Genomic DNA, 12,715 nt, shown 5'->3' with positions numbered 1-12,715 from the left:
ACCCTGCCTGATGTCACCCTGGCGCAGTGACGTCACCTGTGGCATCGTCTGTGACGTCACCCCACCCGCTGCCGGCAGGGGTGGCCCAGGGAGCCGCGGGGACACCACAGGGACAGTGCCAGCAGGGTTGGCCCATGGGTGGCATGGCATGGGCTGGTGTCCTGTGGGTGGTGTGGCATGGACAGGTGTCTCTAGGGATGGTGTGGCATGGGCAGGTGTCTCTAGGGATGGTGTGGCATGGACAGGTGTCCCATGGGTGGCGTGGCATGAGCTGGTGTCCTGTGGGTGGTGTGGCATGGGCTGGTGTCCTGTGGGTGACATGACCTGGCTGGGTGTTCCAGGGATGCCATGGCATAGGTGGGTGTCCCATGGGTGCCATACTGAGGGTGGGTGCCCCCAGAGGTGGTGTCACATGGGCTGGTGTCCCCAGAGGCAGTGTGGCATGGGTGGGTGTCCTGTGGGTGGCACAACGTTGGTGGGTGCCCTGTGTGTGGTGTGATGTGGGTGGGTGTCCATGGATTGCATGACACGGGTGGGCATCCCCTGGGTGTCAGTAGGTGCCCCCTGGGTGTCACTGCAGGAGTGGGTGCCCCGTGGGTGGAAGGGCACAGCTGGGTGGCACCTGGCTGGAAAGCCCACGGGTGTCCCACCACTGCCAGGTCCCCCTGCAGGTCACAGAGCCCAGCTCCCCAGGTCCCCCACTGCTGGCAGCCCCTGGCACACCCCGTGGCACCCCACCGCTGTCCTCAGACCACCCAGAGTGGGCAGAGGAGGCCAGCTCCAGCCACCAGCTGCCCACAGCGCCCAAGGGGGTCCCTGATGGCCCAGGGGACTCAGCAGGCCAGCAGTTCAGAGGCATTTAATGACCTTGAGGGTCCCCAAGCAGTGGGGACAAAGCTTGTGGCACAGGAGGGGCCCCAGCGGGGGGGGGGTCCCCACTCCCACCCCCGCCCCGAGCCTGAGTCCCAGCTCAGAGGTGGCTCTGGGAGACAGGATTGAAGCACCCCCAGAGCTGCACAGGGGAGTGGGGGCAAGAAGGGGGGAAGGGCCTGGCACCCCTTTGCCCCCCCGGGAGGGTTCAGGCAGCACCAATGGGGAGGCAAAGCACTGGGGGGGGCTGGCGCCGTGCCACCAGCTAGCACCAAGTGCCCTGGGGGGACTTTGGAGGGGGGTGACACCCGTCCTGCCTCCCCCAGGGGGGATGCCCCTGCCCATCCCAGCACAGGGGTGGGCACAGGAATGGGGGGGTGGGGAGTGGCAGTGAGTGCCAACTCCACCCCCTCCCCAGGGCGGGTCACTGGGGGCCGGGGGGGCCGCTGGCGGGGGGCCACGATGCGGTACGGGGGGTGGCCACCGCCACGCTTGGCACGGGGGGGTCCGGGGGCCAGCGTGCCTGGGGGGTCAGTGCCTGAGCCAGCCTCTGCTTCTGCGGGGGAAAGGAGAGAGAGAGGTCAGGGAGGGCAATGCCACACAGCAGGTGTGTGTCCCTGTCCCCCCCCCACTAAAGAGTGTCACCCCAGTCTCCTGCCCCACAGAAAGGGGGTTTGATGCCCCCTCCCCCCCGCCCAGTACTCTGGGAGCAGGGTTGGGGGACACAGATGAGGACCCCCGCAGCTGGCACCCCTGCCTGGCACCCCCAGCCGGCACCCCCAGAGCTGGGGTCCCCCCTGCAAGAAGCACAGCGGGAAGGGGGAGGCAGGGTGGGGAAGAGAGAGTGGGGGGCACCCAGTGGCAGCCTGCTGGGCACCCTGGCATGGCCGGGCACTGGGGGCTCCTTGGGCCGTGGGTGGGGCTGGAGGCTCTCCCACCCAGGAGCTCCCTGTGCTGAAGGGTTTCTCCGTGGCCTCCCTTCGTCCCTGGGAGCTCCAGGAGCTGCTCTGGCTCAGGAGGGGCTCCCTGGGGGGCTTCCTGCTGGCACTAGAACCAAGCTCCAAGGGATCCCTTGGTCCAAGGAGCTGTAAGGTTTCCCTTGGCCCGAGGGGGTGCCCCTGTGTGCCCCTTGGTTAGCGAGAGGCTCCGTGGTCTCCCCTGGTCCTTGGAGAGCAGCAGAGTTTCCCTAGGCCCCAGGAGCTCCAAGAGGATTCTCTCTCAATCCAGGATCTCTGGCTTCTGTTCAGGAGGGTCTCCATGGCTCTCCCCTGGGCTGAGAGGGGCTCTGTGGTCACCCTGGATCCCTGGGAAGAGCCAAGGCTTCACCTGACCCAGGGGGGTCTCCATGGCCAGCTCTCAAGCCAGGAGGGTCTCTGTGTCCTGCCTTGGTTTGAGAAAGGCTCCCCGGGGAGATCCAGGGCTTCCCTTGACCCAGGAGAGTCTCCATGGCCATCTGCCAGTCCAAGAGGGTCTCCATGGCCATCTCTCAACCCAGGAGGGTCTCCCTGAACTCCCTTGGCCCCGGGACTTGCCTGCAGGGGCTGCAGCCCCGTGCCCGCTCCCGGGGTGCGAGGGGCACGGCACGCCAGGCTCTTGCGGGGTGCGGAGGAGGGAGGGTGGCAGAGTTACCTGGCCAGATGATGGCTTCCAGCAAGGTGACCCTTCTAGCCAGGACCTCCAGCCGGGCCTGCTGCCGCAGGAGGGTTTGGAAGCTACTGGCCTGGGGGAGAGTGAGAGAGCAGAGCAGAGCAGAGAGCGCCTGGGCCCCGCGGCGGGCACGGCCGGGGCGGCGCAGCCTGCGGGCAGCCCCCTCCGCCGGGGGGGCCATGGGAAGGGGGGTGCCAGGTCTCCCGGGTGGGTGCTCCAGAGGGCTGCCAGGGGGGGCTCCCGTGGGGGTGCCAGGGGCTTTCCCCCACCGGCTGTGTGGGGCTGGGGGGACGCAGGGGTCCCTTGCGCTGACCTCGCTGACCCTGGCGGTGCCCTGAAGGGGACACCGCTGTGCCCTGCCCTGGTAGCGCCCAGTGAGGTGCCCCCTCTGGCACCCCCGGGCGTGCCCAGCCTCTGCACATGCTGGGGGACGTGTCCCCAACCTCCTTGGGGGGGGCACCGACTTGTGCCCAGGACAGACCGTCACAAGTGTCCCTTCCCGAGGTGGGCAGCCTGGGCAGTGCCTGGGGGGGGACAGCTCCTGGGATGCCCAGCTGGGGGTGGCCCTCACCCTATGGAACAGTCTGCTGTGCTGGGCATGGTGCCAGGGCGTGGGTGATGATGTCACCCCACAGCCGGGGGGGGCTGATGCCTTGCCCTGGTGCCCCCCACACCATGGCAGAGTGGATAGGGTGCCAGGGGACCCCTCCCCACTGCTCCACGGCACCAGCGAGCCACGGTGGCATCGTGGAGACCCTAGTGGCCTGCTGGTGGGGGCCACCTCGTGAAGTGGGGGACCCCCCTGGCCGGGCTGGCCCCCTCCTACTCACCGTAGAGCCCAATCATTGTTTCCAAGATTAAAACCCTCTCTGCTAAGATCTTCAGCGCCTCGCGGAGCTGGTGCAAACCCTCCCCCTGCAGGAGGGACAGGCACGGCCTGAGGGGGGCGCCCTGCGCCCTCACACGGCCCCCAGGCACCTCCCCCCCCGCCTCCCAGCACCGCCCGACTCACTGCAACACCGGGGGAGGGAGTGGGGGTCCCCCCGGGGGGTGGCTCCTGAACCCCCCCTGTGCCCCTTCCTGTGCTAGGGGGTACCGGGCCGGGGCTGGCTCTGCACCCCATTAGCCTGCCCAGGCACAGAGGGGGTCGTGATGGCATGACCCACCCCCGGGGGTGAGGCATGGAGCGCTGGGCACTGCTGGGGTCCCCCTCTGTCACTGCTGGGGTCCCAGGGATGGCACAAGGGCACTGGGCACTGCTGGGGGCTCCCCATGCCACTGCTGGGGTCCCAGGGATGGCACGAGGGCACTGGGCACTGCTGGGGTCCCAGGGATGGCACGAGGGCACTGGGCACTTCCTGGGACACCCATGCCACTGCTAGGGTCCCAGCAATAGGATGTGGGAGGGTCGGGGTCCCCCCGCGCCCCGCACAGCCCCCTCCCCCCAGCACGCCGTCAGCAGCTGTGTCCCTGCCCCTGTCCCCGATGGCACCCTGCTGCCACTCACCCAAGTGCCCTTCTCGCCCGGCTCGCCCCTGGGGCCCGGCTCACCCTGAAACACAGAAAGGAGAGGGCCTGGCAGGGGGGGGGCACGGGGGGCTGCAGCCCGGGGGGGCCCGACCCAGCAACGTACCTGTGCCCCGTCCTGCCCGCGGCTGCCCGGGTGGCCCTGCGGACCCTGCGGGGGGGGAGAGAGTCCATCAGCACCTGGGGGGCACAGCCACGGCGGGGGATCCGGGCAGACCCCCCCAGCTGGTGTGGCAGCAGGGACTCACCCTGTCCCCCTTCTCCCCGGGGGGGCCAGCAGGTCCGGGGGCCCCAGCTCTACCCTGTGCAGGGACAAAGCGGCTGCCGTCAGCCAGTGGGGGAGGGGGAGGCTGGGTTCAGCTCACCCTGTGCCCCCCACGCTGGCACTACCAGCACTTACGTCAGGTCCTGGGGGGCCAGGTGGCCCAATGGGACCTGGGGGGCCAGGAGGACCTGCAAGGAGAGGGGACTCAGCTCAGCCCTGCCAGGGGGTCCCACACTGGAGCACCCCCAAAGTGCTGGGAGAGGGCAAGAACCTGGGGGGAACGCACACACACACTCACCCATTGGCCCCGTGGGTCCGGGGGGGCCGGCAGGCCCCACGATGCCCCCAGCAGCTTCAATGAAGGTGTTGGAGAGCAGCGGGTCCCCTGTGGGGGGAGCGTGGGTGGTGGGCAGGGGTCCCAGCACCCCAAGCCGGGCAGGATCTGGCCTGGGTGATTCACCCACCCCAGATGTCCCCTGAGATCCTGGGGGGGGGGTCTCCCTCCCACTCCAAGCTCACCCCCCGCCCCCAGCTCAGTCTCCCCAGCCCGGTCCCTCCTTACTGGGCTCGACCAAGCGGGGGATCGCCGGCCCCACCGGGGCAGGGGGGCCTGGGGGGCCGGGGGGCCCGGGTAACCCCTTCTCTCCTGGGAGTCCCCTTGCTCCGTCCCGACCGGGGGGTCCTGGGGGGCCGGGGGGACCTGCAGGGAGGAAGAGGAGGGTGAAGAGCGGGGGGTGCCTGTTAAGCTCCCGCGGCCGAGCACCGCTGCTGCTCCGCTGCTTCCCCTCCGCAGCCCCTGGCGGGAGGGGTAGGGGGGCTGCTCGGCCGGAGCTGGGCACTGCTCTAGGAGCCCCCACCCCACTTACCTGGTGGCCCTGCCGGACCCTTCACCCCAGGAACTCCCGACGGCCCCCGGCCTCCCACGTCTCCCTTGGGGCCGGGGGGGCCCCGTGAGCTGGGTCTCCCTGCAGGTGAGCAGCATCCTCAGGGGAGCATCCTGGGGGACAGCCCCTCGGTGGGTGCCCCCCCGACCCTTGCTGGATCCCCACCCCCACGCCCCAGCACCCACTGCGGCCCTGGTGTGGGTGGGCAGAGCATCGGTCCGGGGCTGGGGGGCACCTCGCGGGCACCAACCCCACGCTGGTGCCCTCAGCCTGCCCCAAAGTGAAGCACCGAGAAGGGTGGACACAGAGCCCCTCAACCACCCCCCCAGCCCCCCCAGTGGCCTGGGCTTCACGTGTGGCTCAGTGTCACCACCCGCCCTGGGGACACCCCACAGCATGTGTGTCTGGGGTCCAGGGCTCCAGGAAAGCTGTGCCCCCCCCCCCCCGATACTGCTAACCCCCAGGGCAATGCCACCGCCACCGCCACCGCTGCCACAGGAGGAGGCACTGCCACCAGGATTTGGGTGTTTGAGGGGGTGGGGGCAGCTCCCTGCCTTACCATCACCTCCGGGGCTCCCACGAGCAGCAGGGGACCCCCAGAGCTGCCCAGTGTCTGCCCCCCTGCCCAGGGTGCTGCTGCTGGGCGCTGGGGGGCTGAGGGGTTCGGCCACCGAGAGCCGAGCCACCTGGAAAGGAGAGAAGGGTGGGTGCCACGCTGTGGGGGGGCCACGAGGTGAGCCCTCCCCTGGGCTCCTGTGCCCCTCAAGGGGTGGGGAGGTGGCTGCCCCCCAGGCTGAGGGGGGGAGCTCACCTGTGCCTCCAGGGTGGCAAGCCTGGCTGTCAGCTCCCCGACGTGGCTGCAGTTCAGGCACCCTGTTGGGGGCGAAAGTGGGGGGCACGGGGGGTTGGCCAGGGGGGCAGCCACCCCTCGGCCCACCCTGCTGCAGCATGTGGTGGGGAGGGAGGGGACACCCACCTGAGAAGGCCGTGGGGCGCAGGGGGGGGGCGGCGTGGGGCCGTGCTGGGGTGCCTGGGGTCCCGCAGGGCGAGGAAGGTGTGAGCCTCTGCTGAGCACAGGGAGGGTCAGGACGGGGACATCCCCCCCCAGAGGTCACAGGGCTGGGAAAGCCTGCTGCCCCCACCCCAAAACAGCTCCCCCCCCCGGCTCCAAACCCCTCTGTGACCAGCCAGACCTCCCCCCGACCCATCCACAGCCCCAGGACAGATCCCCCCAACCCATCCCCAGCTCCCAGCCAGATCCCCCCTGTACACACATATGAGCACCCAGACCCTCCCCAATCCCACCCATAACCCTGAGACAGACCCCCCAGACCCACTGCCACTCCTCAATCCAGACCCCCTACCACAACCACCCCCCAGATCTCCCAAACCCATCCCCTAACTCTGAGCCAGATGGCCTCAGTTTCACCCATCCTGAGCCTCATCCCCCCCAAACCCCTCCAGGGTCCTCAGCCAGATCTCCCCAACCCCTCATGACTACATGCCACACCCCCAAATCCCACCCATGTTCCTGAACCAGCCCCCCAAGACTGCATGCCAGATTCTTCCCCCCCAACCTTACCCCACAAGCCTCAGCCAGAATCCCCCCCCCAGTCCTGACAGAGATCCCCTCCCAAAGCAGATTCCCCCCAACCCACCCCGTACCCTGCATCAGACCCCACAAAACCCACCCCCCATAAAACCCACCCCTGATTCTCATCCCCAGACATCCTCAGATCCCCCCTCCAGCCCCTCCAGCCAGGTTCCCCCCACCTCCCCCCATACTCCTGTGATTCCCACCCCTAAATCCCCACCATGGCCTCCCAGCAACCCCCCCCCCCCAAACCCCAGCTGGAGGAGCTCCCTCTGGGCGGGGGTGGTGGTGTGTGTGAGCATATTCCTGGGGGCTCTGACCCACTGGGGGGTCCCAGCCCCCTGTCACCACCCAGGGACCCTGGGAACAGTGACTTGGGGCCACTTGGCATGGCAAGAAAGGGGTGCCTGGCAGAGAGCCCCCCCAGCCCCCTCGCTGCCAGCCCAGCCCAGCCACCGCCATGCTGCAGGGGACAGGCAGCGCCGCCTAAGCGGGGCCAGATGTGGGGCACCCAGCCAAGCACGCACGGAGAGGAGGAGGAGGAGGAGGAGACCCCCTCTGCTCCCCCCTACGCTGCTGCCACCCAGCTGGCTCTGCAGCCCCTTGTGCCAGCCACTGTCCTGCAGGCCCTCGGGGCCGCCCCGCTGTCCCCAGGGTGTCCCCACCCCTGGGTGCCACCTACAGATCCCCCCCGTGCCGGAGCTGGGGCCAGGCTGGGGACCCACAGCTGGGGACTCTGGGGAGAAGGAGGGAGTGCCACACGGGTGACAATGGGGACAAAGACGACCCTCCCTGGGGAGGAGGAGGCTGGAGCCAGCTGCTGAGGTGGCAGTGCCAATCCCACCACTCATGGCACAGCCTTGCACTCATTCATCCACCCACAGGCTGGCAGCTGCCTGGCTGCCACCCGGCTGCACGCAGGGACAGCGGGCAGACGGGTGGGCATCTCCTCATGGGTACAGCCAGCCAGCCACTCAACAGGAGCATCCATCCATGAGAACACCTATCCACCCACCCATCCACTCAGGACCATCCATCCCTCCATCCCTCCCTCCCTCCCTCCTCCTCCATCTATCCATCCATCCACTCAGGACCATCCATCCATCCCTCCATCCCTCCCTCCTCCTCCATCTATCTATCCATCCATCCACTCAGGACCATCCATCCATGCCTCCCTCCATCCCTCCATCCCTCCATGGATTCATAGAATGGTTTGGACTAGAAGGGACCTTGAAGGTCATCTAGTTCAAACATACCTGCCATGGGCAGGGACATCTTCCACTAGACCAGGTTGCTCATCCACCTACCCGCCCACCCATCCATCCCTCCATCCATCCATCCACTCATCCACCCATCCATCACTCCATCCAGCCCTCCCACCCCACCCTGCCCATCCCGCAGCCCAGCCACCACCCCTGGTTGGCACCACCCCACCTTGGCGGCGAGGAGGAGCAGGCTAAGGTGGATCCCATCCCACCTTCCTCGCAGTTGGCCCCGGAGTGCCCGGGGCAGCACCTCCACTCCAGCGCCGTCAGCGTCTTGTAGGTCACCCTGTAGATGGGCCGGACCACGGCGCGGTAGCTGCTGGCACAGAGCGGGGCAGCGCCTTCAGACCCAGCCCGCGCTGGTGGGGCAGCCCAGGGTGGCGGCTGCCCGCCGCTAGGGGACGCTGGTGGCGCGGCTCACCTGCCCCCGCCGCAGGCCAGGGGCCAACGGCAGCCCTGGAAGACCCGCTGGAGGAAGGTGCCGTTCTGGACGTGGCACGACACCGTCCGTGTCACCGTGTAGGAGCACCAGTTGCTGGAAGGGAAACCAGTGGCACCAGCGCAGCGCAGCCTGGGGCACGCCGAGACTGGCAGAGGCGGCGCTGCCCCTCGGCGGGGGTCCTTGCGTGTTTAGCCCAGGGGGTCCCACCCCATAGATCTGCCCCAGGAGGTGCCCACCCACGGCCATTGGGGTGCCCAAGGGGCAGAGACTGCCCTGGCATGCCGGGGGCAGCTAGGGCCCTGCATTCCTGCTGCATTCCCGGGCTGGCACTGGCCCCAGCTGGCGTGGAGCGGGGTCTGGAGCCCTCCCATGCCCCCGGCCCACCCCACACAAAGGCTCTTTTCTTCCGCCCCATGTCAGCTCCTCATGCCAGGCACTGCCCACCCTGCCCGGCCTCAGTTTCCCCCCTGCAGAGGGGGTACACCCGTGCCAGCAGTGCCGTGAGGCTGAGTGCCCCCATCCCCACAGCTGGCAGGGACTCGCTGCACCCTTGGTGGCCCCAAACTCCGAGGCTGTGCAATTTGGGTCAAAATCTGAGGGTTTTGGGACGGCTGCAGTGCTGCGAGCAGGGAGGCGGTGACAGCAGGGACAATTGTCTGGGAGGTGCCGGGAAGGGGGGTGGGCACAGCAGGGTGGCACAGGGCTTTCCGGCCGGGCACCGACCCAGGCAGGCTTTGTGCCAGGACCAGGAAAGCACCGAGGCTGTCGCCACGCTTCTGCTGCTGCCCCACCGTGCACAGCGAGGTCCCAGTGTCCCCCAGTGAGCCCGGTCTGGCACCTCCAGATGCCATTATCCGGGCTGGCAGCCCCTGGCATTGTGCCCGCTGGGTGGGCACCCAGCCAGCGGACAACGCTCGCCATGGGGATGCCACGGGTGCCACGCTGGCACGTGGCCACAGTGTCCTGGGGCAAGGATGCAGCGGCGATGCCAGCACCAGCTGTGGCGGGTGCCCACGGGCACAGGGATGGGTCCCAGCTCGTTTCACCTCCTGCCTGGCAGAGGCAGGAAGGGAAATTGCCCTCCCAGAGAGCGGGGCAGGAGCTGGCGGGCATCAGCATGCCAGAGCTCGCATGGCCCAGCATGACCCAGCCCAGCGGCTGCTGTGCCAGCTCTGGTGCACCGAGCAGGCCTGGGCTCTGCTGCCAGGGCACGTGCCCGCCTGGGGCAAAGCCCACGGTGGGATTGGCTCCAAATCCCACTCCCCCCTTCCCCAAACCAGCCTCTTGGCATTGTCCCCCCTCGCGGCTTGGCACTCGGAACCCCAGTGGGATGGATACGATGGGGGCTGGGGGCCTCCCTGGTGCCAGTGGCAGAGTGGTGGGTGCTGGGTGGTGGACTGGGGGAAGTGGGGGGCACAGGGCAGGGTGGGGGGCACTGCGAGGTGAGATGCATCGGGGGGGTGGGTGATGGACTGCGGGGGATTGAAGGGGACGTCGGCAGGGTGCTGGGTGGTGAGATGGATCTGGGTGCTGGGCTGTGGAGACTATGGGGGCACAGCAGGGTGGTGCCAAGGCACTGGGGGCTTCCTGGGCTTGGCCGGGAGGGGAAGGGGAAATGAGGCAGCTTCTGCCCGTCTCCTCGCGACCCGGGCGGAACCGGGAGGTCCCGGCAATCCGGAGCCGGAGACACGGCCAGGGCCGAGGGTTTCCTGTAAACAACCCCCCCCGCCCCCCCGGCACCCCTCACCCCCAGTGCTCTGCCACGGCAGGACGATGGAGCACCCCCAAGGCTGGGCACCGTGGCTGCCCCTGCCGCCACCACTCCCTAGACACGGGCGGGACCCTGGGGCTGGAGCCACTCACTCCCCAGCAGTGCCAGTGTGCCCAGGCAGCCCCAGCAGCCCCAGCAGTGCCAGTGTGCCCAGGCAGCCCCAGCAGTGCCAGTGTGCCCAGGCAGCCCCAGCGCTATGCTAGCCCTGGTAGCTCTGGTCACCCAGCAGTGATGTTGGTTCCAGTGAGTCTTACTAGTCCCAGTAACCTCACAGTAAATCCCAGTAAGTCCTGCTGGCTCCAGCAACTTCCAACCCCGGTGCGTCCCGCTAGCCCAAGTAACCCCCAGCCCCAGTAAGTCCTGCTAGCCCCAGTATCACCCTAGTAAGCCCCAGTAAGTCCTGCTAGCCCCAGTATCCCCCTAGTAAGCCCCAGTAAGTCCTGCTGTCCCTAGTAACCCTCCAGCAACCCCCAGCCCCAGTCAACCCTGCTGGCCCCAGTACCCCCCCAGTAACTCCCAGCTCCCCCAGCAGCTCCCCCGGAACGGACTGAGCAGCCCCTGCCCTGCTGCCGCCGGTACCCAGTGCCTGCTGCTCCTTGGTACCCAGTACCCAGCATCCAAGTACCCGCAGCCCTCGGTGCCGGGGGGATCCCTGATGCCTCCCGTGCCCGGTACTCGGCACCTAGAACCCTCCCCAGTACGCGATGCCCTTTCGTGCCCGGTTCCCGGAGCTCCAGTGTCTGATGTTCCCTGCGTCCGGTACTCCGTACCCGGTAGCCGATGCCCCCCGCGGCCAGTACCCAGCAGCCGGAGCCCCACGGTAGCCTATGTCTCACCGCGTCCGGTACTCGGTGCCCGGAGCTCCCTGATGCCTGGTGCTTCCCTTACCCGCTGCCTCCCCGGTGCCCCCCTTCGGTGCCAGTACCTGCGGGCAGCGGGCTGCAGCACGGCCGGGCTCCAGGAGCCGGCGGCGGGAGGCGGCAGGAGCAGCAGCAGCAGCGGGCAGAGCCCCAGGGGCACGGGCAGGGGAGGGCAGCGGCGGCAGAGCCCCGCCATGGCCGCTCTGCTGGGGCTCGGCGCTGCCCGGCCACCGGCACCGAGCGGCGGGAGGGGAGGGGAGGAGGAGGGTCGGAGGGGGAGGAGGAGGGTCGGAGGAGGAGGAGGGATGAAGGAGGAGGAGGAGGGATGAAGGAGGAGGAGGAGGGACCCCTCTCGCCCCCCCGCCCCCTGTCTTCCGCCCCGCCGGCCCGGGAATCCCGCTGGCGGTACGGGCAGGGGAGGACCGGGATCGGGGCGGGGAAACCCGGCGGGGAACGGTGCAGGAAGGGGGCGAGGGGGCACAGATGGGGACCCCCTGTGTGACATGCGTGTGCGTGTGTGTATGCGTGAGTACACGCGTGTGCAGACTCAAGGGTGCACGGGTGTGTGCGTGATTGTGTGCGTGGATGCACACTCGCATGTGTGTCTGCGTGTGCCGGCGCGTGGGGGTGTGCAAGGGTTCACCTGTGTGCCTCTCTGTGTGCTTGGGGGCATGTGAGTGTGTCACTGTGCCTGGGCACACACATGTGAGTGTGTCACTGTGCCTGGGGACAGACATGTGAGTGTGTCATTGTGCCTGGGTACACACATGTGAGTGTGTCACTGTGTTTGAGGACACACATGTGATGTGTCACTGTGTTTCAGGACACATGTGAGTGTGTCACTGTGCCTGGGCACACACATGTGAGTGTGTCACTGTGCCTGGGCACACGTGTGCCCCTCTGCCTGTGCACATCACGTGTGTGCACACCTGGCTGTCCTCTCACCCACACCCCTGTGCCCATGCCTGCCAGGCTGCACTGCCACGCGTGTCTGCATGTCCACACGTGTGCCCATGCATGTGCACACGGCATGGCTGTGCCAACAGACTCATGGCTGTCTGGCTGTCTGTCTGCTTGTCTGTCTGCCTGCAGCTGGCCCTCCATGTGTGCATGTGTGTGGTCCCCGTGTCAGGGTGTGTGTTGCATGGCCATGTGGGTGGTCCTGCTGGGGGGGAGGGGAATGCGTGTGGGGGGGTCCTACAGGCACTGTGTGTGTCCCCATGTCTGTCTATGTGTGCGTGTCTGTCTGTCTGGGGACATGTCCCTGCACCCACAGCATCCCAGGAGCCCCCCATCCCCCTACCCTGCCAGATGTGTGGGGGGGGCTCATCTCTCTTCTCCCTCCCCAGTCAGGATCCTCAGCCCGGGGTGGGGGTGGGAGTGGGGGGCGTGGGGGGGTGTCCTTTCCCCAGGGAACAGCAGGGTCCCATGGGGTGGGGGAGTGAGAAGGGGACCAGTGCTCTGCCCGCCCCCCCCCAGCATGTGGAGCTGAGCTGGGGGGGGGTGACAAGTGGGTCAGGAGGACTTCATACAGGAGTGGAGGTGGGAGTGCACCCCCCCCCCACCCCCTTCCTGTGGGCACGGGGGCAA

At 68.2% G+C, this 12,715-nt stretch overlaps 1 protein-coding gene across 1 annotated transcript; it reads right to left on the bottom strand.

Moving 5' to 3' along the window:
• Positions 1–2,505: 2,505 nt before the first annotated feature.
• Positions 2,506–11,399, bottom strand: EMID1 (EMI domain containing 1). Its single transcript, XM_068161815.1, is given in 16 exon segments — positions 2,506–2,590; positions 3,348–3,432; positions 4,025–4,069; positions 4,151–4,195; positions 4,293–4,346; positions 4,445–4,497; positions 4,608–4,694; positions 4,872–5,009; positions 5,176–5,274; positions 5,753–5,879; positions 6,005–6,066; positions 6,170–6,197; positions 6,199–6,257; positions 8,265–8,371; positions 8,474–8,587; positions 11,191–11,399. Coding segments are annotated over 16 exon segments (1,242 nt in total). The 5' UTR covers positions 11,322–11,399; the 3' UTR covers positions 2,506–2,582.
• Between the last annotated feature and the right edge of the window lie 1,316 nt (positions 11,400–12,715).

Source organism: Melanerpes formicivorus, unplaced genomic scaffold (genome assembly GCF_026170545.1).
Source record: "Melanerpes formicivorus ecotype bairdi unplaced genomic scaffold, bMelFor1.0.p_v2 SCAF_60, whole genome shotgun sequence".
NCBI lineage: Eukaryota > Metazoa > Chordata > Aves > Piciformes > Picidae > Melanerpes > Melanerpes formicivorus.
The sequence above is the reverse complement of the archived record's forward strand: the minus strand, read 5'-3'. Positions and strand labels throughout refer to the sequence as shown.